The sequence below is a fragment of the Lissotriton helveticus genome, chromosome 4_1 (genome assembly GCF_964261635.1).
Source record: "Lissotriton helveticus chromosome 4_1, aLisHel1.1, whole genome shotgun sequence".
In the NCBI taxonomy this organism is placed as follows: domain Eukaryota; kingdom Metazoa; phylum Chordata; class Amphibia; order Caudata; family Salamandridae; genus Lissotriton; species Lissotriton helveticus.
In genome coordinates this window covers 1,391,418,415-1,391,440,620 of record NC_136063.1, presented here as the reverse complement: position 1 = coordinate 1,391,440,620, position 22,206 = coordinate 1,391,418,415, and the positions used below count along the sequence as shown (strand labels likewise).

The 22,206-nt window shown below is 45.2% G+C and overlaps 1 protein-coding gene across 1 annotated transcript in view; it reads left to right on the top strand.

The window, feature by feature from the left end:
• CDKAL1 (CDKAL1 threonylcarbamoyladenosine tRNA methylthiotransferase) overlaps window positions 1-22,206 on the top strand; it is a 2,471,408-nt gene that overhangs the window by 549,397 nt on the left and 1,899,805 nt on the right. The window contains exon 4 of the mRNA XM_078687932.1: window positions 11,014-11,098. Within this exon, the coding sequence (XP_078544058.1) occupies window positions 11,014-11,098 (85 nt within the window). The remainder of the gene's footprint in view (window positions 1-11,013; window positions 11,099-22,206) is intronic.

Here is a 22,206-nt window from a genome sequence, read left to right as displayed (position 1 = left end):
ACTAACTAGAGATTTGGATCTGCTGGAGGTTAGGGTCAGCTGATTGGAAATCGGCTTGCATTACACGTGGTTCTCCATACAGGTGTCAATGTGCATTAGCCACAAACCTTTCCAGGCCTGGATATCCCAACTATTTTTCCATTTATTTTGGTTAGGTTTGACGAATGAAACATAGATTTACTGATTGAGCAAGAGAGTAGGTAATTTGATAGTAATGGTCAGACAGTCTTTAATCATTTCAGTGCAAAAGTGTGTATGTAGTCTGGCAGTGCAGATTTCTTTTCCATTTTAGGCCTGACATTGACCAAGAGATCTTGATTTTGCTAAAAAGGATATATATTTATGTATCTATATATCTATAGATATCTCCTTCATCGTTGACCTGTTATGTGATTGTGTCATTATTTTTTTTCCGCCCACTACAGAATAGGGCACTGTGAATGGCAACATTATGCATTTTCACAAGGAGCATGTGTTCACACAAATTAGTTCCCTTCTGTGCCAGGGACTACTATTGCAATATGTGCTTTTTGATACTAAAAACATATTTTCGTCATTAGCAATGTTTTTTTGTTGGCAATGAAGTTTTATAACTTGACAAAACAAAGCAATCGTTGACAAAAGCCTAAAAGCTGGCAGCCATAGCCAGACCTACTGGCTCAGTCAATGCTTGTTTTGTAATGTGCATTTATAGCACCCGTACTTCGTAGTTAATGTAAACACAGCATGTAGCATTGTTTACACCACAATCCAAACTTTTCTTTGGTAAAGTATCCACATATATTTGTAGTTGCACAAAAAGGACTTTTAAGGTAACGTATACAAATGTGAAATATTATCTTGAGGCAAGTGTGCTTTATATCCAAGTTTGTAACATGCAAATCCACATATGTACAAATCCTGGAAAACTAGCCAAGTTACCCAAGGCATCACAGCCTGACAGAATTAAAAACCCAGAACTGCAATGGCTCTTGTTTAGACTCTAGGGAGAGGTGGGGCGCCGCGGCCAGGGCGACTGACGCTGGAATCTGGGGACCACGGTTCGATCCCCGGCTCCGGCGGCAGGTTAGCCCAGCACCATGTGACTCTGGGCAATAGCTCGCTTAATCTTCCCGACGGCCCCCAGCGCCTAGAGACCCTTACGGGTGATTGTGCGCTTTACAAATGTGGACTTTACTTTGTACTTATTCCCCTACTAACAGTGGTGTCTCTAAACATGATTTTTATGGGGTAATACAAGAGGCCCGTTGATAAAGCTGCTGGGGCCACTTACAACCGGAGATCATGACCATTTTCCATGAATGCTTAAAAACGTGTGTGTGTGTGTGTGTGTGTGTGTGTGTGTGTGTGTGTGTGTGTGTGTGTGTGTGTGTGTGTGTGTGTGTGTGTGTGTGTGTGTGTGTGTGTGTGTGTGTGTGTGTGTGTGTGTGTGTGTGTGTGACTGTGTGTGTGACTGTGTGTGTGACTGTGTGTGTGTGTGACTGTGTGTGTGTGACTGTGTGTGTGTGACTGTGTGTGTGTGACTGTGTGTGTGTGACTGTGTGTGTGTGACTGTGTGTGTGTGACTGTGTGACTGTGTGTGTGTGTGTGTGTGTGTGTGTGTGTGTACACACACACACACAATCACATAAAAACACACACTAAACAACCAAAGGTTAGAGGGACGTTACAGTTAGGTCCAGATTTTACACACACAAAACCATAGAAATTCAGCTGGCATAGTTACCTCAGGTAACTGTAACTTGTGCCCTAAGGTAACTAGAACTTGCGCCCTCACCATGCACATTTTTCTCATCAATCATTTTACAGCATATGTTGCAGTGATATTATCAAAGAAGATGTTATGAGTGATATAATATGTGGGGTCATTAGCATAGCATGGCGAGGGCGCGAGTTATAGTTACCTTAGAACAAGAGTTATAGTTACTTGAGCGAACTCTGACTGCTGACATTTCTGTGGTTTTGTGTGTGTAAAATCTGAGCCAAACTATCTCTCTCTAACTTTTATATATTTTGTGTGAATTCTTTTAGGTTTTTTAAATGATATTTCTTTTTTATAAAGTCCCTGTAATGTTTGTTTTTTTCAGTGAATTTGTAGTTTTTTTTAAACAAAAAGTAATATTAAATTACCATTTGTTAATGCAACCACTGCTCCAGTGTAATTCCACCGAGTGGTCCGGGCTGTAGTAGTGTCAAAAATCTCTATGGGAAATTGCATGGGTAAAACGTGATTTAGGACCCCCTTTTTCTCGACTCCCACTTAACGAATCACCCCTCAAGTGAGTAGCAACTAATTTTCAACATTTCATGAAGATTAGTCAAACGGTGCCAAAGTTCTTAGCAAAACAAAGAACTCTTTTCCTATGGAAACTAGGTCTTATCTAGAACTACCTACTGGCAACTGCCAGTAGGTGTAATGTGTGTGTGTGTGTGTGTATCTATCCTCATCAGCACATCACATGCTGTGACACATAGTTTCAATGTTCTCATTACAATAAGGGGGTGTACAAGTCCTAGCAAACAAAACCCAAGATTGCTTTTGTGATCCTGGAGACATGGCACCTGCTCGCAGTTCTCCATTCCAGGGCTTTTATTTCACAGCACAATGGGATTGTGGTAGTTTGTCTTGATTCCCTTGACCGTCCACAGTTGGACTGTATCACCTGATTTCAAGTGTTTTAAAAAGAAGACTCTAGACTGGACCAGCATGTCTTTTGTGGCATGAGGTCCTATGGAAATCTTTCAATGGAAGTGATGGTAGTTACATCGCAGGGAGAATGTGTAATGTTTTTATATTTAATTTCTAGCATTCACTTTGTTATATTGCCATTCTACAAAACCACACAGCAACTTTGACCAACAGTGCTGTTATTTTTATAACGCAGCCTCTGCCTCTGTTCGTTTCACCATCACTCTTCAAACCCATCTCTCTTCCACTTCCTATCGCTGTACTCCCTGTCCCATATCTTCACTATCCCATAACTTCACTATCCCATATCTTCACAGTGCTCGCATCCCCTTCACTGACATTTCTCCAAGTCTTATAGGGTATCAGCTGGATATTGAGCTTATCCAGTGTGAATACTGTTTATACTGCATTTGAGTTAAAACCCTGTACCACCTCCTTGAGTAAGCTGTAACTGCTCACTATTACCTCTTTTGAGAGATATGTTTACAAGCTCAGTACCTCCACTATCCAGATGGAATGAAAAACTCTAAAGTCCTAAAGCAGCAATGGTAACGCTCAATCTCCACCATGTACAGTACCCAGTAACCACCTACTTCCACTTGAACCTAAGAATATGCCTCTCTGTCAACTTGTGTCTTTTTCCCAGTAAGGGAGCTTAGAAAGAAGTTTATTACAGTTCGTGTATTGAGCTTCTTTCTCAATAAAAACCATGAGAGGACCCCAAACAAAATGGGCAAGTCATTGGAATGGGCTGACAACAGAATTGGGTGTTTTGGCCATGGAATTATGATACTTAACATCTATTCTTGGCTTTACATCTTCACCTAAATATGCTGAAAATAAACACTGTATTCTAAAGGGTTGGGCCCACAGCAGTGACAATTCACTTAGAAGGGTAGTCCCTTGACCTTCATAGATGCAACAGGAAGAAGGACGGAACAAACGCTTATTGTGTGCTCCCTAGAACATGTAGTAATCCCACAGAAGTATCAGTCAGTGGAGATCAGTTTGGCAACCTAAGTGGACGATTCTGATCCCTATACGTTGGTAGGCGACAGCGATCCCAGCATGTCTTGGCGGCAGCAAATCATGTGCCGGGTTGTGCCCGGGCAGTTCGATGATGCAGATGCCCCTGAAAGCAGTGAGCATGTACAGGAAGTTCAGACTACATTTGTAAAGCCACATTACACCCATTCTCAGGATGGTAACATCAGCGATGAAAGTGATGGAGATGATGCGGACTACGAAGATGATGATTGGAATTGGGATGGTTTAGGTGGAGATCTTATCAGTCGGTCTTTAGCCAGACTTCCTTTTGTCTCTCCTGTCGTCTCTTCCCGCTTCCTCCCTCTATTCATTATCTCTACTTCTCTTCTCTCTCAATGTATTAAGACTGAACTTTTCTGTCTGATGCCTGATGGAGCTACCTGGTTTAGCTATAGGGGAGATGGGCTGTGGACTCCCTCCTTGGTCATCACCTACCCAGTTTTCACTTTGTCTCTCCTTGTTGTCGCTTCACCTATCCTCACTTTCTCACCTTCCCTGTCCCCTCCCTTCTACGCTCTATTTATTTTGCCATCCATGTTACTTAAATTGTTTCTTATTGAGACCTAGCTATTTGTCCAAAGCCCGATGGAGCTACCTGATAGCTATTGAGGGAATGGGTTTTGGGACTCCCCCTCGACCGTCACCTACACAACCGGTCTTTGGGCAGACTTTCCTTCGTCTTTCTGCCGTATCTCCCTCCCATCCTGTTTTTCTGCGAACCTCTTCCCTCGACACCTGAGACCGAACTCCTTTGTCTGATGCCCGATGGAGCTACCTAGTTTAGCTATAGGGGAGACGGACCGTGGATTCCCTCCTTGGTCTTCACCTACCCAGTCGGTCTTTAGAGAGACTTCCTCTCGTCTCTACGGTTGTCTCTTTCCTTATCCCCACTTTCTCACCTCACCTACCCCCCACTTCTTTTCTCTCTCCTTTCTCTCCTCTCCTAACGTATTGCTGACTGTTCGTTGTAAGGTATAATTGTTGATCTTTTTCTGTTATACTGTTAAACCACATTGTTGCACTAACTTTCGTCCCTCCTGCTGTCTCCTCCCACATCCTCCCTCTTTTTATGTCTCTCCTTCTCCCTTCTCTCAATGTATTGAGACTAAACCTTTTTTTGTCTGATGCTTGATGGAGCTACCTGGTTTAGCTATAGGTGTGATGGGCCGTGAATTCTCTCCTTGGTCTTCACCTTACCCTGTCGGTACTTAGACAGATCTCTTTTCGTCTCTCCATATTGTCTCTTCCCCTATCCTCCCTTTCTCACCTCCCCTGCCCCCTCCACTACCTCTCTCTCTCCTTTCTCCCCATCCTAATTGTATTGCCTAATCTTTTTTTTTTGGGGGGGGGGGGGATTTATTGTGTAGTTGTTGAACTTTTTCTGCTACATTGTTGATTCTCATGTAAAGCGCTCTGATACCTCTGGGTCTAGCCTGTGATATATAAAAATATTTAAATAAATAAATACACTGTTAAGAGCAAAACGCCTTTTAATTATCATAGAGAAGCGTTGCATTCCACTTTGGTAGGTGAGGTCCTTTGCCCTTTTTAGGAAAATCCCTTACGTCAGTGGCTCTTGACCTCTTGGGTCCCACTTCATCATTACTGGAATCTGAGGTTCCCTGATGAATCATTATTGGAATCCGGGGAACCCCACTGAGTCAATATTGGAATCTGGGAACCCAAGACTAAGAAATGTTGATGAATTGAACTGCAGAACAATATATAGTAATATGAAAACTTACTTTCATCAAACAAATAAAGAAATTATCATTTTAATGGGACGATTGGAGCTTTTCTAAATTCAATTAGTCACCTTTCGTCCATACTATATTTTGTTTGATGCTCTTGTAGTGCTCCAACAAATAAATCCAAGGATATTAAGTTCATTTTTAGTCTCCAATTTACAATTGTTTCACATTTACAGAAAGTTTTACAATTTTCACTTTTGCATGTTGCTCCTTTATTTATGTGCACTTTATTAATCTGCTAACATTGTTTAATTTTCTAAGCGGTCGCAAGCTCTATGATTGGGCATTGTGGAACACCAGGGGTCTCAGGACCACAGGTTAAAAAACACTGCCCTACGCAATTCACTTTTTCCAAGCATCCATAAGGGTGTGCCTAAATTACCCAACTGATTTCTAGTGTCAGATAATTATTTGGGATAACTTTTAGTCCCTTGGCATCAGAATCACTGACACCACATTTGTAACATAGGGGGCTAGTTGAAAATTGTAAAACCGGACATATTCCCAAACGTAGATTTGGTCATTAGTTAAATTTGCAACCAAATGTTTTTTTCTACGCCTGCCAGAATCCCCTTTTTAGGTCGAGCCTGGGTAGCACATGCGCTGCTCTGCGAGGCATGCTGTATTGAGGTAGGGACTTGAAGCTCTGCCCACATTTTTCATTGGCTTGTGTCATTGTCCACTGTAAACTGTGGCTGTTCATTGGTCAAAATGCTTAATAGTCCCTCTTAAGTGCCGCCTTGTCTCATTTTGTAACCTCCCATGGCAATACTTCCTGTTACGTGTTTTGTTGCTCAGTATACTATATGTACAGCCTCCGAATACTATTTTCTCAAATAGCTTTGTCGGACACCCTCTCTCCTAACGCCTTAAAAAAAATTTATAGCACACATTTGCAATGCAATAGGTTAACATTTGCGAGAGTTTAAGCTATTGGCATTGTAAATGACAATGTCTTTTATTTATGCGTTTTAAAAACAACACATAAATAAAAGGCATTGTCATTTACAATGCCAATAGCTCAAACTCTCATAAATGTGAGATCTAGTGCATTGAAAATGCTTGTTAATTTCAAGCAAGTGTAGAAAAATATACATTTAAGCCGATCTATTGGGTTAGTAGAGTTCTGCCACTAGTGCGGACACCTGTGCAGCCATACATTCACACTTTGGGTGGAAATTGGATGTTTTAAGATATGGTTTACCTTGAAAATTTGGGAATGGCCACAAATATGGAAGTATGTTGGCATTACCAAACTACCGTATTACTCAATACCACAGTGAAAATGGTAGGAGATTTATTACAGTGCACGGCTGGTTTAATTATCTTTTCCAGGTGGGTAGGAGACCGAATCATTGTCATATTGAATCTGGAAGTAGGGAAAGGGCTTTCTCCACAGGGTCAAATGATTTTCCTCATGTGGAAAAAACTGCTTTTAAAAAGGAACTGAATTTGCACTATGGAATCCATTCACTCTTTACTGAGTTTTCTGCTTCTAAATCTTTAACATAACTAGGCTTGTGAAATTCTACTGCGTCTAAAGAGGAATGGATCCTTCCTTTTCATGCCATCATCATTTCTCCCTTCCTGAGTCGACAAGGTAATGTAAAATGTAATTGAATTTATATGGTGCCTACTACTTTTGATGAGGCATTGAAATTCTTTACTCCAGGCAGCACGCTGCTCTGGGACCCAAGGTTAGTGGTCAGTCCAGTTTTATTGGTTGTTGTTGGTTATTTGGATTAGTCTTTTGCACTCAAGCAAACCTTTCCGTGCATTTACTTCAGTTATTTAGTGAGATTAAAGTAATAGAAGTTAGGTGTGATAATTAGTGGAAAAGGGGGACATGTGAGTTCATGCAGATATTTGGTGGGTTAACAGATGAGCTACAAGGGAGTAGATCATGTTAGGTTATAAGTGCATCACTTTCCAAAAAGGAGAGGTTGCGATCTTTAAAATGAGTTGGGGCAATTTGAAAAAATATATTGAGAATAAGGCAAACTTGTATCTGACTGCATGTGGTTGCGCTCAGAGAAAAAGCATGCAGAGGATGGAAGGGAAAAAGAGCCATTTAAAAGGGAAAAAAAAGAGAAGAGATGACCATCAGATGTTTTAAGTAAAGATCGGCTTTTTAGGTCTGATTTTAGGAACATATAGAGCTTTCTTTGAGATAGCTGCAAGACTGTAAAAACAAACGTGTGCATGTGAAGATAGTGCTAAATTAGATACGGTTGACAGGCACTAGAATCAGTTGAACTGTCGTCCATTGCTAGGCTATCGTTAGACCACTGCTTCAGCAAGGAGAGCTGATCAGCATTTGGTAAGGTAAAGTAATAGCTGCAAGTAAACATCGAAAGAAGATTCTGAAATGCTGGAGTAGATGTCTACTAATGTTCATCCTCAAGTGTGACCCACAGTAGTATATAGCACAGTGAGATACATCTAAGATGCCTATGGTTTGTCATGAAACAAGATTGAGGGCACAGACAGCTTACCAGTCAGTACAAGTGTATTTCCTTAATTCCTGTGACCGGAGTTCCCTACGTTGTGCTGAAAGGGCTCCCTTTAAATTCAATGAAGACTTTGTTAGAAAGGTGCTGCTGATTAGACTTTCTGCAGCACTGCTCTTTGTCAGAGGAAAGGGTGGGGATATGACTGCAGGTTCTGTTGTGCGAGGTCAAGGGGAACCCTTAAGTGACGCCCAGACTTTTGTGTCAAGTTCTCATTGTCTGGGGAAACCATCTCCACAGCCCCTTTGCACAACATGGCGAGAACCTCCTGCTGCAGAATATTAGTATACACTGCTATTTTAGCACTTTGGCTTATTAATAAAGCGCAATAAATGAATTGCACCTGCATTTTTCACAAATAGTTCTATATACAGAGAGAGAAGTCACAGGAGGAGTGTACAACACAATAGTAATTCCTCTTTCAATTTTTAAAGCTTGTGAGAGCTCACCACTAGTGGCAAACCTTGCCATATGATGGTGTTGAGGTAAAAGTCAGCTGCATAGCTTTGCAATACTGCCCTTTAACCGTTTTCTGGACTACGCTAAGTTTTTCCACCAGTGGACTCGACAATCAAAGGAACGCACTTGAAGCTGTGCTCTAAAGCCTAAGGCTCGGTATGCCCGGTGGACCTAGGACTCTGAACCTCCCTCTGGTGGACCTAGGGCTCTGAACCTTCCTCTGGTGGACCTAGGGCTCTGAACCTCCCTCTGGTGGACCTAGGGTTCTGAACCTCCCTCTGTTGGACCTAGGGTTCTGAACCTCCCACCAGATGATCTAGGACTCTGAACCTCCCTCCGGTGGACCTAGGGCTGTGTATCTCCCTCCGGAGGATCTAGGGCTGTGTATCCCCCTCCGGTGGACCTAGAGCTGTGTATCCCCCTCCGGTGGACCTAGGGCCGCATACCCCCTCCCCCGGTGGATCTAGGGCTGCGTATCCCGTCCCCCTGGTGGACCCAGGGCTGCATACCCCACCCCACTCTGGCGGACGTAGGGCTGCGTACACCCTCCCCTCCGACGGTGAACCTAGGGCTACGTACACCCCCCTTCCCTGGAGGACCTAGGGCTGCGTACACCCCCCCCCCCCCCAGGGACTTAGGGGTTCGTACCCCCCCTGGTGGACCTAGGGCTGTGTACCCCACACCCCGGTGGACCTAGGGCTGTGTACCCCTCCTTGGTGGACCTAGGGCTGTGTACCCCACCCCTACCGGTGGACCTAGGGCTGTGTAAACCCACCCCGCCGGTGGACCTAGGGCTGTGTATCCCCCTCTGGAGGATCTAGGACTGTGTATCCCCGGTAGACCTAGAGCTGCATAGCCCCTCCCCCGGGTTATCTAGGGCTGCGTATCCCAGCCCATGGTGGACCTAGGGCTGCACACCCCACCTCACTGGCGGACGTAGGGCTGCGTACACCCTCCCCTCCGACAGTGAACCTAGGTCTACGTACACCCCCCTTCCCCCAGTGGATTTAGGGGTTCGTACCCCCCCCCCCCGTGGACCTAGGGCTGTGTACCCCACCCCTCCGGTGGACCTAGGGCTGTGTATCCCCCTCTGGAGGATCTAGGGCTGTGTATCCCCCTCCGGTGGACCTAGAGCTGCATACCCCCTCACCCCGGTGGATCTAGGGCCGCGTATCCCGGCCCCCTGGTGGACCTACCTGCATACCCCACCCCACTGGCGGACGTAGGGCTGCGTACACCCTCCCCTCCGACGGTGGACCTAGGGCTACGTATACCCCCCTGCCCCGGTGGACCTAGGGCTGCGTACACCCCCCAACCCCCCCCCCCCCCCCCCGTGGACCTAGGGGTTCGTACCCCCCCGCCCGGTGGAACTAGGGCTGTGTAACCCTCGCCCCGGTGGACCTAGGGCTGCATACCCCTCCTTGGTGGACCTAGGGCTGTGTACCCCACCCCTACCTTTGGACCTAGGGCTGTGTACCCCACCCCTACCGGTGGAACCTATGGCTCTGTACCCCACCCACGTGCCCCCCCGCCCATGGGAGCCAGGACTGTGTACCCCTCTGGTTGGACCTAGGGCTCTGTACCCACCTTCCTGGTGGGAGCAAAGGCTGTGTAACCCTCCCTCCCCTCCAGTGACCTAGGCTGTGCACTTCCCCCTGGGGACCTAGGGCTGTGTACACTCCCCTGGGGTCCTGGGGCTGTGTACACTCCCCTGGGGTCCTGGGGCTGTGTGCTTCAAGAGAAGTATTCTTTCAGTATTCCAAGGATCAAGCATGCGTTGTGAGATGTTTTTATACACAGAATATCCATAGGTTCTACTTACTTTTAAGATGCATTCAGAGGCGCAGAGTACTGTGCAAAAAAGTGTAGTACAAATTAGCACTAGACAAAATTATTACAACTCCCTGTTTGACCATGGCCCTCATTACAAGTGGCCCTTTAATTGGAGGGCCAGATAACAAGAGTTAATGGACTCATCGGAACCAAGAGGCCTGTGGAAACGCCATGGAACGGTCTTGTTCCCGCTGAACTTTCAGCTATTCAAAACCGTCAAAAACTACAGGCAATAATGGGGGGTTTCTGAATAAACTGGACCCCGAGTTACTGGTTCACCCTGTACGTCACTATTTCTTTTATGGAACCTCAGGGATTCACTCGCGCTACTCACTATCTCTGCACCCCTGAGTTATTGGGACCCCTGTTAATGGTAGTAACAGTGGGTCCTGAATTATCGGTTGTGTGTCAGGTCACTCCTAATGACGGTTTAGATTTTAGAATGTTAATTTATTTTAAAGATATATGTATCTTCTGTTAAAAACAAATTCAGATATTTTCTAATGTGTTTTTGTGGCCCTGCCCCGTTTTGATTGATGAGAAATGTTGGCACCTCAATTTTTTTTAACCGAAAAGTAGGATGCAACTACTGACCGTGCTATGCGGTTTCATTTAGTGCCCAATGCTTGAAATAGATTAGAAGACCCAGCTTGCAGAGGGTGTAAAAACATGGCCAGGCTGGTACCTTTTCATTAATACCTACATTATCGTTTTCTCTTCCCAGAGAACCCTGCACAGGCGGATTTGTGGCTGCTGAACAGCTGTACTGTGAAAAGCCCAGCGGAAGACCACTTCAGGAACTCAATTAAGTAAGTCCGGCTTTTTTTAAGCGGTGGAGCTCCAGAACATATATCAGTTTAATGGCTTGGGCGTTAAGGGCCTGCCTTGCACAGAAAGTTCATGTTTTCTGGATGTGGCGCAGGCCAGACGTGTGAGCTTGAATTTTACGATGCCGCCTACAAGCCTTCGATCCAATCTCAAAGTGCGCTTCTGTCATTAATTCTGTAATGTGTCCTATCAACGTTAGGTGGATTATTTAAATACGTATCAACTCCCAAGTATGTCACGCTGCACAATCCGTTCATTCTGTTTATTCGTTTGGTGCGGTGTATTACTTTTCTGATTGTATCCCATCAGCCTGCCTTCTCTGGAAGCTCAGAGAAAGCAGGATAATGGGAAAGCATGGCCAGGTAAGCACAATAAAACAGCGGTTATGTTGAAGTTTAACCAACATTGCCAATGCCAGTAGCTCTCGTCAGTGGGACCTGCTGGCTCTGCCAGTGCTTTTTGGCGATGCTGACCAGCATCTGTAAAAAGCAATTATTTTTGTCAGTGCTCTTCAGTATCAATACAAAAGAAGGGTAGTGACACTGCAGCTCTTGGCAGTCATGCCATTCTGTAGGTTCACACCTGCGTAATTTTCTTTTATTTTTTTATTGACTGATCTAAGATGGCACCACTTAGATTTAAAAAAAAAAAAGAAAGAAAGAATATGTAAGTGTGCTTAAACGTTTTATGGTCGGGCATCAGCAATTTTGCTGCCTGTCCCTCTTAAAAAAGATATTTTAAAAGGAAAAGAAGAGGCGGGCAGCAGAGAAGTGGGCGAGGGGAGCAGGATTAGGTAAAGCAACAGGTGTGGGTGGGGCATGAGGGAGGGAGCCGCTTGGGAGGACAGGGACGAAGCATTGGATGGAGACCGCAACATGGGCAGTGGAAGAAGTTCGCAAGGAAGACAGTAGCGTGGGGAAGCAATATGGAGTACAGGGGCAATAGAAGTGCATGATTGATGTAGCTGGAAAACACATGCACGCTTAATGAGTGTTCGGGCAACAAAGAAAAAGGTAGTGAAAGGGCACAAGTAAAGTGGCTATGCTCCAGGAGAGGGACAAGTGCAAGAGGGCTATTGAAAAAGAAGCAAGAAAATGAAAGTGGCAATAAAACCCACCAATGGTAATTAATAAACGGCTTTAATGTTTTTTGCACCAGACAGCTTGCACTGCCCATTAAGCTCGACCCTTGAATGGAATCTGGAGGGGAATTGTGTAGTTGTATTGCTTTGCTGGGTGTTGCAATACTCTGTAAATGTTATCATGTTCATACAGGGGGGGTATGAGAGGCAACATGTATAGACAGTAATTTACAAGGTCGCTGTTTTGAAAAAATGAGTCTTGAAATCAAAATAAAAGTACAGAGTTTTCTGATAGCTGGCAGAGGAAGGACATTTGGAGGGAGGAACTGTTCTACTGTTTCGATCCAACATGAAAGGAACATGATAACATGCTAATATTGGAGGAGGCAGCAGGGTTTCCAAGAGGATTGCCCTTACCAGTCTAGTCACTATCCTTCTGGAATGTTGCCCACCTTAAATGGCCAGCTACCACTTGACCATGAAGTTAAACATTTATACAGGGGGTATGAGGCAACATGTATAGACAGTAAGTTACAAGGTCGCTGTTTTGAAAAAAATGAGTCCACGTTGCTATATGTAGCCTTGGTGTGTCTTTATTGCAGAAATGCTGGGTTTTCATAAATGCACAGCCAACGTGTTTCGCCCAAACATGGGCTTCTTCAGGGCGATAAAGGGGCATTGCACTCTAGCCATGGTAAAATCAAGAGATCTGTAAATCATCTGTTCCGTGTCAGGACGTGGTATAGAGGGATGTATCCTTAAGATAAAGGTAGATATTGAGGTCTGCGATCAAGCACCTCAGTCTCTGCAGAGAAGGTCCGTGTCAGAGGCAGGGGGTAGTTGTGTCAGTAGGTGAAGCGTTTCACTTCATCTCGTCACCGGCAAGACCTGACACCATCCGAACACGGATGCCCCTTTATCGCCCTGAAGAAGCCCATTTTGGGCGAAACACGTTGGCTGTGCATTTATGAAAACCCAGCATTTCTGCAATAAAGACACACCAAGGCTACATATAGCAACGTGGACTCATTTTTTTCAAAACAGCGACCTTGTAACTTACTGTCTATACATGTTGCCTCATACCCCCTGTATAAATGTTTAACTTTATTGTCAAGTGGTAGCTTGCCATTTGAGGTAGGCAACATTCCAGAAGGATAGTGACTAGACTGGGCAGTGTAATCCTCTTGAAAACCCTGCTGCCTCCTCCTATATTAGCATGTTATCATGTTCCTTTCATGTTGGATCGAAACAGTAGAACAGTTCCTCCCTCCAAATGTCCTTCCTCTGCCAGATACCTTTTGGGAATTTTAAGGGGGGCTTGGCACTCACCGGATACCGATAGGAAGCCTGGGCTCAGTTTCTGCTCCTGCCCGCCCCGACGAGGTAGCCAGTACCGTTGCGCGGAGGGCGGGTCAGGGAGAGCCAGGCACTTCCGCCCTACCACTGGAGCGGTTAGCGCTCTAGTGGCAGGAAGTCAAGGGCTATTTAGGCAGAGTGTATCTGCGGGTGCACTGCGGTATGGAGGACGGTGGCAGTGTCTCTCCCGATCCGCTCCTTGCCACAGGTAGAATTTTAGAGCTCCATTTGCTGACGCTGATTTTAAACACAAATTGCTATTTAATGTAAATTGTATTTTGTGCAACTTGACAGTATTTTAAAAACTTTTGCCTGTGCCTTTTGGGAATTTTAAGGGGGGCTTGGCACTCACCGGATACCGATAGGAAGCCTGGGCTCAGTCTCTGCTCCTGCCCGCCCCGGTCCGACGTGGTAGTCAGTACCGTTGCGCGGATGGCGGGTCAGGGAGAGCCAGGCACTTCCACCCTACCACTGGAGCGGTTAGCGCTCTAGTGGCAGGAAGTCAAGGGCTATTTAGCCCTCGTGTATCTACGAGCGCGCAGCGTTCGCGCGCAGAGGAAGCGCCGAAGAGGAGCCAAAGAGTAGCCTGTCTGCGCCCGTCCGCGACCGGACGAGGCCAGTGGCCGTGGTCTCTGATCAGGTTAACAGGGACACTAAAGTAGATGGTCATGTTAGCTACTCAACTCTGGAATTATTAAGTCTACAGACGACCCCTCTGCAAGGCTGTGTATCTGACACCTGGCCATGTTTAGAAGGTCCAATTTCGTGCAGGCACTGTCGGTTTAAGGCCTCCCCCGACAATGTACCAGTTGGGTATCACAGGGAAGACACACTCCCGCCGAATGGGTGGAAGAGCTTGCTGTGCAATACCGGATCCCTACCTAAACACCATACAGAAATCTGGGATCTCATTACTTCCACTAAGCCTGAGTTGTGTTTCCTGACTGAGAATTGGCTGAAACCTCACTTGGTCCCTGCAATTACCTTGGGTATACCAGAAGGATACAAAATAATGAGGCTAGATAGACCTGTTAAAACGGGAGGCGGAATTGCTATTATTTATAAAGAGGGGATTACTGTCTCAATTCTGAACCAAAGGAGCACTGCCAATATGGAAATTATGATCTTTAGAATCCGTACTTCCTTTAAAGCACATTGGAAAGGGGCCTTGGTTTACCGTCCACCAGGCCCGAGTGCTAATTTTGCCCTTTCCGTAGTAGAGGTTTTGGCCCCGCATTTTAAATCTGGTAGTGATTTTATATTGCTGGGGGATTTCAATGTGCATGGCGACCTTTCTGATAATCCTGAGACTCAGTATTTTTTAGCGGACCTATCTTTACTTGGACTTATGTGTCACAACAAAGGTCCAACTCATCTAGCAGGCCACACATTGAACATGATCTTTTCTAATTCCTCCAAGATTGTATGCCTCCCTCCTACTCAGGTGAACTGGTCGGATCACTTTTTTATTGAATTTTTCCTGCTGGGTATGGACAAACCTAGTAAACCGTCCCCCCACTCCTCCTTTCTGGCATAGACAATGGTATAAAGTGACACCAGATGCCTTTCAGGAGGCACTAGTTGAGCCCCATATTATAGCTTCCGATGGCATTGAATCGGCTTTATTTAAGTTTAACTCTGCTATCTCTACCACAGTTGATTCTCTGGCTCTGATAAAATTATGTAGACCGCGTTCTGCTTCCCGGCCAGAGGCCTGGTTTACAGACCAATTACATTCTGATAAACAGACTTGTAGAAATCTATAAAAAGCCTGGAGGAAATCCCATCTCAAAGAGGATAAAAAATGGCTATCTCACTGCCTTGGCCACATATCATAAAAATATTAGACTAGAACTGAAAAACTATATTGCCTCGCAACTAACTGAGGCAGGCACATCCTCTAAAGTGCTATACTGGATTTTACAGTCGTTCACCAAACCCACGGCTTGTGAAAGTCTTGATTCGTCCTCACAGCTACTATGTGATGACATCTCCCGCTTTTTTACTAATAAAATAGAGATGATTTATGACAAAATTATCAAGGCTACCAACTCCATGAACGGCCCCTCCGTACCATTGCCCTACTCTAAGGCCATTAGTTCCACCATACTTACTGCCTTTCCAGCAGTTAGTCGGGATGACATAGAGACACTAATAGGCCAAATTAAGACAGGATCTCCCTTAGACCTTATCCCAGCTAGAGTTATTTCCTCCTTGGGCAACTCTCTTGGTCCTATGATCCAGACATTGTTTAATCTCTCTCTTGCTGAGGGTCAGGTACCGCAGGAGTGGAAGAAGGCTCTAGTGAGTCCCATTCGGAAAAATTCCACCCTTCCATGGACTGATCTTTCCAATCTCCGACCCATATCTCTCCTCCCGTACCTGAGCAAGATAAAAGAAAAACATATCAACACCCATCTGTCGAATTTTATGGAGCTAACTGGAGGTCTAGATCATTCCCAGTCCAGTTTCAGGCCCAAATATAGCACAGAATCGGCGCTCCTCTCTGTAACTGATACCATCAGAATGTTGCAGGATAAGGGGAGCTCTGTGATTCTGGTGCTGTTGGACTTGTCCGCAGCTTTCAACACGATATCACACGGAATCTTGCTCAGCCGTTTGGAGGAGGTGGGGGTTAGAGACACTGCCCTGTCCTGGATGAGGAGCTTTCTATGTGGCCACTCGCAGAGTGTCAGCATGGGCTCTTTTCGTTCGGCACCTGTGGCGCTCATCAAAGGGGTTCCACATGGTTCGTGTTTAAGTCCCATTCTTTTCAACGTTTATGTGGCCCCCCTGGCTGACCTCATGAGATCTTATGGATTTATTCCTGTGTCATATGCTGACGACACTCAGCTGCTCTTCCCTTTTCAGACATTGACTGCGGCAGTTAAACAGTCTTTTTCAGAGGGTATGAGGGCCGTATCTCAGTGGATGGCCTCGAATTTCCTGCAATGCAATGTAGGGAAAACCGAGGTTATGCTGTTTGGGGAGGCCCTTTCGTTGTGGTCTCCGGACTGGTGGCCAATAGAATTTTGGACCCGTTCCCAGCCCTAAGCAGGTAGTGAAAAATCTGGGTGTCCGGCTGGACCAAGGGCTGTCTCTTAAGGAGCATGTTAATCAAACAGCTGGGTCTTGCTTTCACATAATTGGATTACTCAGAAGAGTGTTTCCGTTACTTCCTGACTCTTCTAGAAAGACCCTTGTTCAGGCCCTAGTGCTTAGCTGCCTGGACTACTGTAATGGGTTATTAATATCAGCAAACGACAGCCTGCTAAGTAGACTCCAGGTGGTTCAGAACACTGCCGCAAGGCTGGTTCTAAATGCCCCGCCTAGAACTCCCTCACGCCCCCTACTTGAAAAACTTCATTGGCTACCAATTCGACAATGGGTTAAGTTCAAAACTTGCTGTATCATCCACAAGGGTATACACGGCTTGGGCCCCCCGTATTTTGCGGAGAAGTTTGTCTCCTATAACCCCATACGTGCCCTCCGCTCCAGCAACCAATCTCTTCTGCAAATTCCCTCTGTCAGAAGGGCAAGACTGGGCGGAAGAGCTCTTTCATTTTTGGGCCCCTGCCTCTGGAACAAACTGCCTTTTACCCTTAGGCTCTGTACTAATCATTTAGCCTTTAGGAAACAGTTGAATACTTTTCTGTTTCAAACATAGCGTCTTCTAGATCTAAAGAGCTCTGTCTTTATCTGTAGGGCGAATTGGGCACAGAGATACTCCTTTGGGAGACGATTCTTGCGCTATACAAACCAATAAATAAATAAATAAGAAGGTAAACAGTCCAAGCCCCTGTCAAAGCGGCTGCCTCACCCACCGACTCAGGTCTTGACCTCTGAGACCCTACGCCGAAAGGTCACGTGGCGCGTCCTCAATCACCAACGTTCTTGTTTACCTCCACAAGCCCTGTAGTGTTGTGCTTGTATTCGGAGGAAAGCGGAGTGCGGTTGGATGTCTCCAGACAAGGCCACAGGTCTGCATGTGCTCAGCTCATCAGTCTTTGGGCTGGAGGAGCGGAAGTGGACCTTGTGTGCGTCAACAGAGCGCTTCCGGCGCACTGGACGTCTCAGCCAGAGGCTTCCCCGGCCTAGATGGGCGCTTGGAGTTGGACTTCCGCATTGGGTTTACTGTTATTAAAAGAAACGACCACCCACAACATAGGCGTACATTTTACTGGAAAGCGTAGTGTAGGAGCTTGACATATAGGCGTTAAAGCATCTTGAATTGTGACGCAGCGACCGCTCTTGCACGCAAATGCTCTTTCCGCTAAATACTTCAGCGCTCTCACAAGAGCGTTTGGTCTGCAATGGAAATTCACAACATGGCGGGCTCTGCAAGCCATTTCATGCCTATGCTGTGGTCGGGTGAGCCTGTGGAAAGTTGCCCCCACTCGCAGGGTTTCCCGAATACATCCAAATAGTGTGGGCTGGAGACTAAATAGACAATTGAATGGATCAGCATTGTGTGTTTCTGGTGTAAATACACGAGCAGGCACGCCTTAATCACGGACGAGCTTCACCTCTCCGATAACAAGTAAATGGATGTTTCTGAAATGTAATTTTGGTCGAGCGCATACGCCTTTAAATCGTTGAAATCCTGTTTGGCAGCGGGTCCACCTCGCCGTTATCCAGCAGCTGGCATGGGTCAGGGAGGGAGGGGGGGCAGAGGGCAGAGCTGGGAGGCTGGCTGGAGGACTGCCATGCACACGCTCCGAGCAGAGCCGCCTCCTCGGTTTCTGGAGCAGAAAACCAGTCCTTCAGAGCAAGGTGGAATCATTAAGCGCTCCCATGTGCAGGTCACAGGGTCCATGCCTGCCAGGGCTTGGTGGGCGCCCAGCGCCTGGTCAAGCGCGAAGCACGGTGCACTGCCTGGAACAGTTTGGTCTCCAGCTCTGGCAGGCATTGTGCCTTTTAGGGTGGGTGGGTGGAGCAGGGAGAGCACTCAACTAGTGAAGGGTACTTATGACGAGGCAGGCTGGGGAGAGAGATAGAGGTGTAGAGAGCCACCACCAGTGCTTTAAATGGGAGGACTGGTAGGGTCCAATACAGCGGACCTGATTTCTGATTAGTATAGTAGCAAGTGCTTGTTTATTTTACAGAAGGATAGGCTTGCAGTGAATTTGATGCATCAGTGGTGTTGTAGCTCGGTGGGTGGAAACTAAAATGGGTAATAATGCTACAGAGCAGCCAAAGAGCAGCAAGAGTTATTGTCATGATACCATGCTTTCTTTCCCTGTCTAATGTTTTTACTCGATATTATTCTGGGCCATGGGATAATGGATGACAGTAGGGCATTGATCCATACTTTGCTGTACCACTTAGAAGTAATTATTTTGGGGTAGGATATAGAATAGTGTAGCTGTAGATAAACACTAAGATAGCTGAAACATGTCGACAGTGAGGGAGTTATCATAATAAATTCCATTCTCACCTCGTTTTTAACCTTGTATGAGCAAATCATAATAGTGTTCTTGTCTCAGTGCAATTTTATTCCCCCGTGAATTCCCCATCCCAAAAAACGTTCATGTAAAACCTCAGGATGAGCCCGCCTAGAACCATTTGGTGCTGGCGAAAGAGCACTACGATGAAGCATGCCCCCTGATGTAAGAGGTTGCATCTTTTTTTGTATTTGTTTAAGGAAAAAACACTTTCTAAACATTTTTCAATATAATTTTTCAAAGATCCACTTTACCATCCCGCTTTAAAATCCTAGGAACAGTTAGTACTATACCAATCAGATATCTGATCCATTATTAGGGCCTAACAGTATTTGTTAGATTAATAGGTGTTGCTTTTATTGCCATGCTAGTGCAATTGTTATAAAAAGAGAAATCTCACGTTACACCAGTCATGAGAAAAATTGGAACGACTATGTTAGGTAGAGAAGATGTTTAAAATAAGTGACGTTTGAATTTTTTAACTAATTTAATTTTGAGCCACATTATTCAGCTTGTGGCCACTTCAGATAGTTTGTGAGGCAGATGGGATGCATATGTGCATGATGGAGATTTTAAATGTTTCGATAAGATGTGAACTAGATTAATGGCATTACTCTGTCGTAAACCTATGGTGTCTTAGAAGACCATCGTCGGCCCTAGTAAAGGAAGTGAGTCTCAAGCTCTTCGCTGTACTACAGAATGTACCTCATGCAAACCTTACTCCTGTGTTTCAATGAAGTGGAGATGGTGGTTAACTTGATTGGCTGCAACTCGATATCGAATGGCAATGCTTTGTGTCTCAAGAGGCACTATGGCAGAATTCTGGTGAATTTGTACGTCTTATGGAAAATGCTTGAAGTCTAACAAGTTGTCATGCCCGACTATCTCCTGAATCCAGGATCAATGAGTCTAAATTTTTATGAAAAAACTGTGATTTCAGTTGCAACAGCTAGTGGCAGCAGTTGGTCAGGGCAGTTTAAATTGTGTGGAGATGTGATAGGCCACACCGACCCTGCATAACTTGGCAACTGAAACCCATACCTGCTTGTTGGCTGCTGAAGAACTGTATGAGCAAGAGAGTTTTCTGTTTTTTTCCTTAAAAACTGGTGAGTTATGGATGTGCCAGGGGTCCTCGACCCCAATAAAGTCTGATCTTGTGTTTTAAAGAGCAAGGCTTGTGTAAGTTAGTGCACGCCAAGGTATGATGCAACCAAAGGGAGTATAGAGGGGGCTTCTGTGGGGCCCTAACCCCCTCCTACCTGTTAACTTACGAATGTTTCAGATGACTTTTAATGGAATCCTCTTCTCCAGATGTAGGCAGTAGTGTGCTTTTACGGCAGGGTTCATGTAATGTCACTTAAAAAAGGGGTTCCAGGAGAAATCCAGCTCTACAAAAAAAAATACAGAAGTAGAGCCTTGCTTTTTTGCATGTTTCAGGAGGCGATACAAAAAGGTGTGGGATGGAAAGCACAGCTTCTTTAAAGATAGACGTACACATATTTGTTATTAATGATACAGGTTCCCCTTATCGCTGAATATGCAATTATGTAAGGAGAGTTATTATGCTCTGCTGGCTGCACAGTTATCTCATAAGCCTAAAATCCTAGCAGTGCCTGGTCATCAGACCGTGCACTGTTTTTGATGAATTAATCAAGTGCCCCTGCATTTTGCATGCCGTGTAGCCATCAGATAGGCTTATCAGCGTTGACTAAGACCGAGTTTTGGAAAGCAGCAGAGATGAAAACCACAAGAGCGCTTGATCGCCAGCAAACGTTAAATAATTGCACGGGGTCATTTTAGATGAACTAGTAATGTTGCGTAACCTGTGGATAAAAACAAGTGTGCCTATCTTAAGAATCTTCAACAAGCAACATAATTGACTTTAGTGGAGGAGGAGGTTGGTGAGAGGTTTGTGAGCACTGACTAGGAACGAGGAGATGGGGAAGAAATGTGAGAATAAGAGTGAGTGAGACATAGGGACATGTAGACAGGAGTGTAAATGGTTCTAAATAGAAAGTGTTCTTTCAGTGCCAGGATACCCTCGCGCGATAGTGCGCTTTAACAAATACAATCTACCAGTTCCATATAAGAATGCAAAAATCTGCATATTGAATTGAGGAGAAAAAGTATGGCCTTAGGATATGGTGGGAGGGACAGATTACCTACTGACATAGAGCAAAAAACATATTTTTTGTAATATGAAGTAGGAGGCCTCTGTAATCAATAACATGGGTCAGGAATGCCTAGAACATATGTACCAGCGGACCGGGTCGAATGCGTGGGACAATTGCTAATTGGAGAAAGAGTGAGTTTGTGAGTACACATGATCACAGCACTGTGATTCAATCCCATGTTTGCAGATTGGGACAGTTTTGAACTTGTGAAGACGTGTAATAAATGTGGTTTGCCAGATATGGGAGACTGCATGGACTGGAGCTCGCTGCAGACAATATTTGTTTTAATGTCATGGAAATCCACAGTAAATACTAGGCCCAGCTGACCATAAAAGAAGCCAACAAACAGCCCAGAAAACGGCCCACACACGGACCCGTCAGACCAGGCATCAGGCAATGCCTGATTTCCCTCTAGGAACTCATGCTGCAGTTACCATCGTACCATATTTTGGTGTTTTTTTCTTCGTCAAGCGATTGCCAACACTATAAATGCATTCTATGCCCTGTTCTTACTCCACCCCCAACAAATTGTTCTGAAACACTCTGTAGTGTCATCTTCCTTTGATTACTTCAATTGTATGAACATGTGCCTTTGTAGAGAAGTCCCTTGGCAAATTGCATTGTCCAAAACTACACTGCTCATCTTTGGCCTAAGACCTAATCCTATCCTTCCTAGAGATCACGCCATTGTCTTCCAGTGAAGGAGAGAACATAGTTCAAGGCAATTTTCAGTCACACCATTGCTATAATCTGGACTATCTTACTAAAGTATTCAACCTTATCTCTATTAGTCTTCCATGCGTTGGAGATCTCTGTCCATCCATCAACCATCTAGCCATAGGCTCACTCAGACAGGAGTTGGACGATCACAAAACTTACGGAATTTTCAAACATCTTGAAAACTCGCCTTCTGCTTGGACTACAGCCAAATGCATTGAACAAGGAGAGATGTTTCAATATTCTCCCATTCCCACTTCTATTCCTAATTACATTCCAGTGTGATGCCTGGCACCTGTATGGGCACCAGGCCCCGA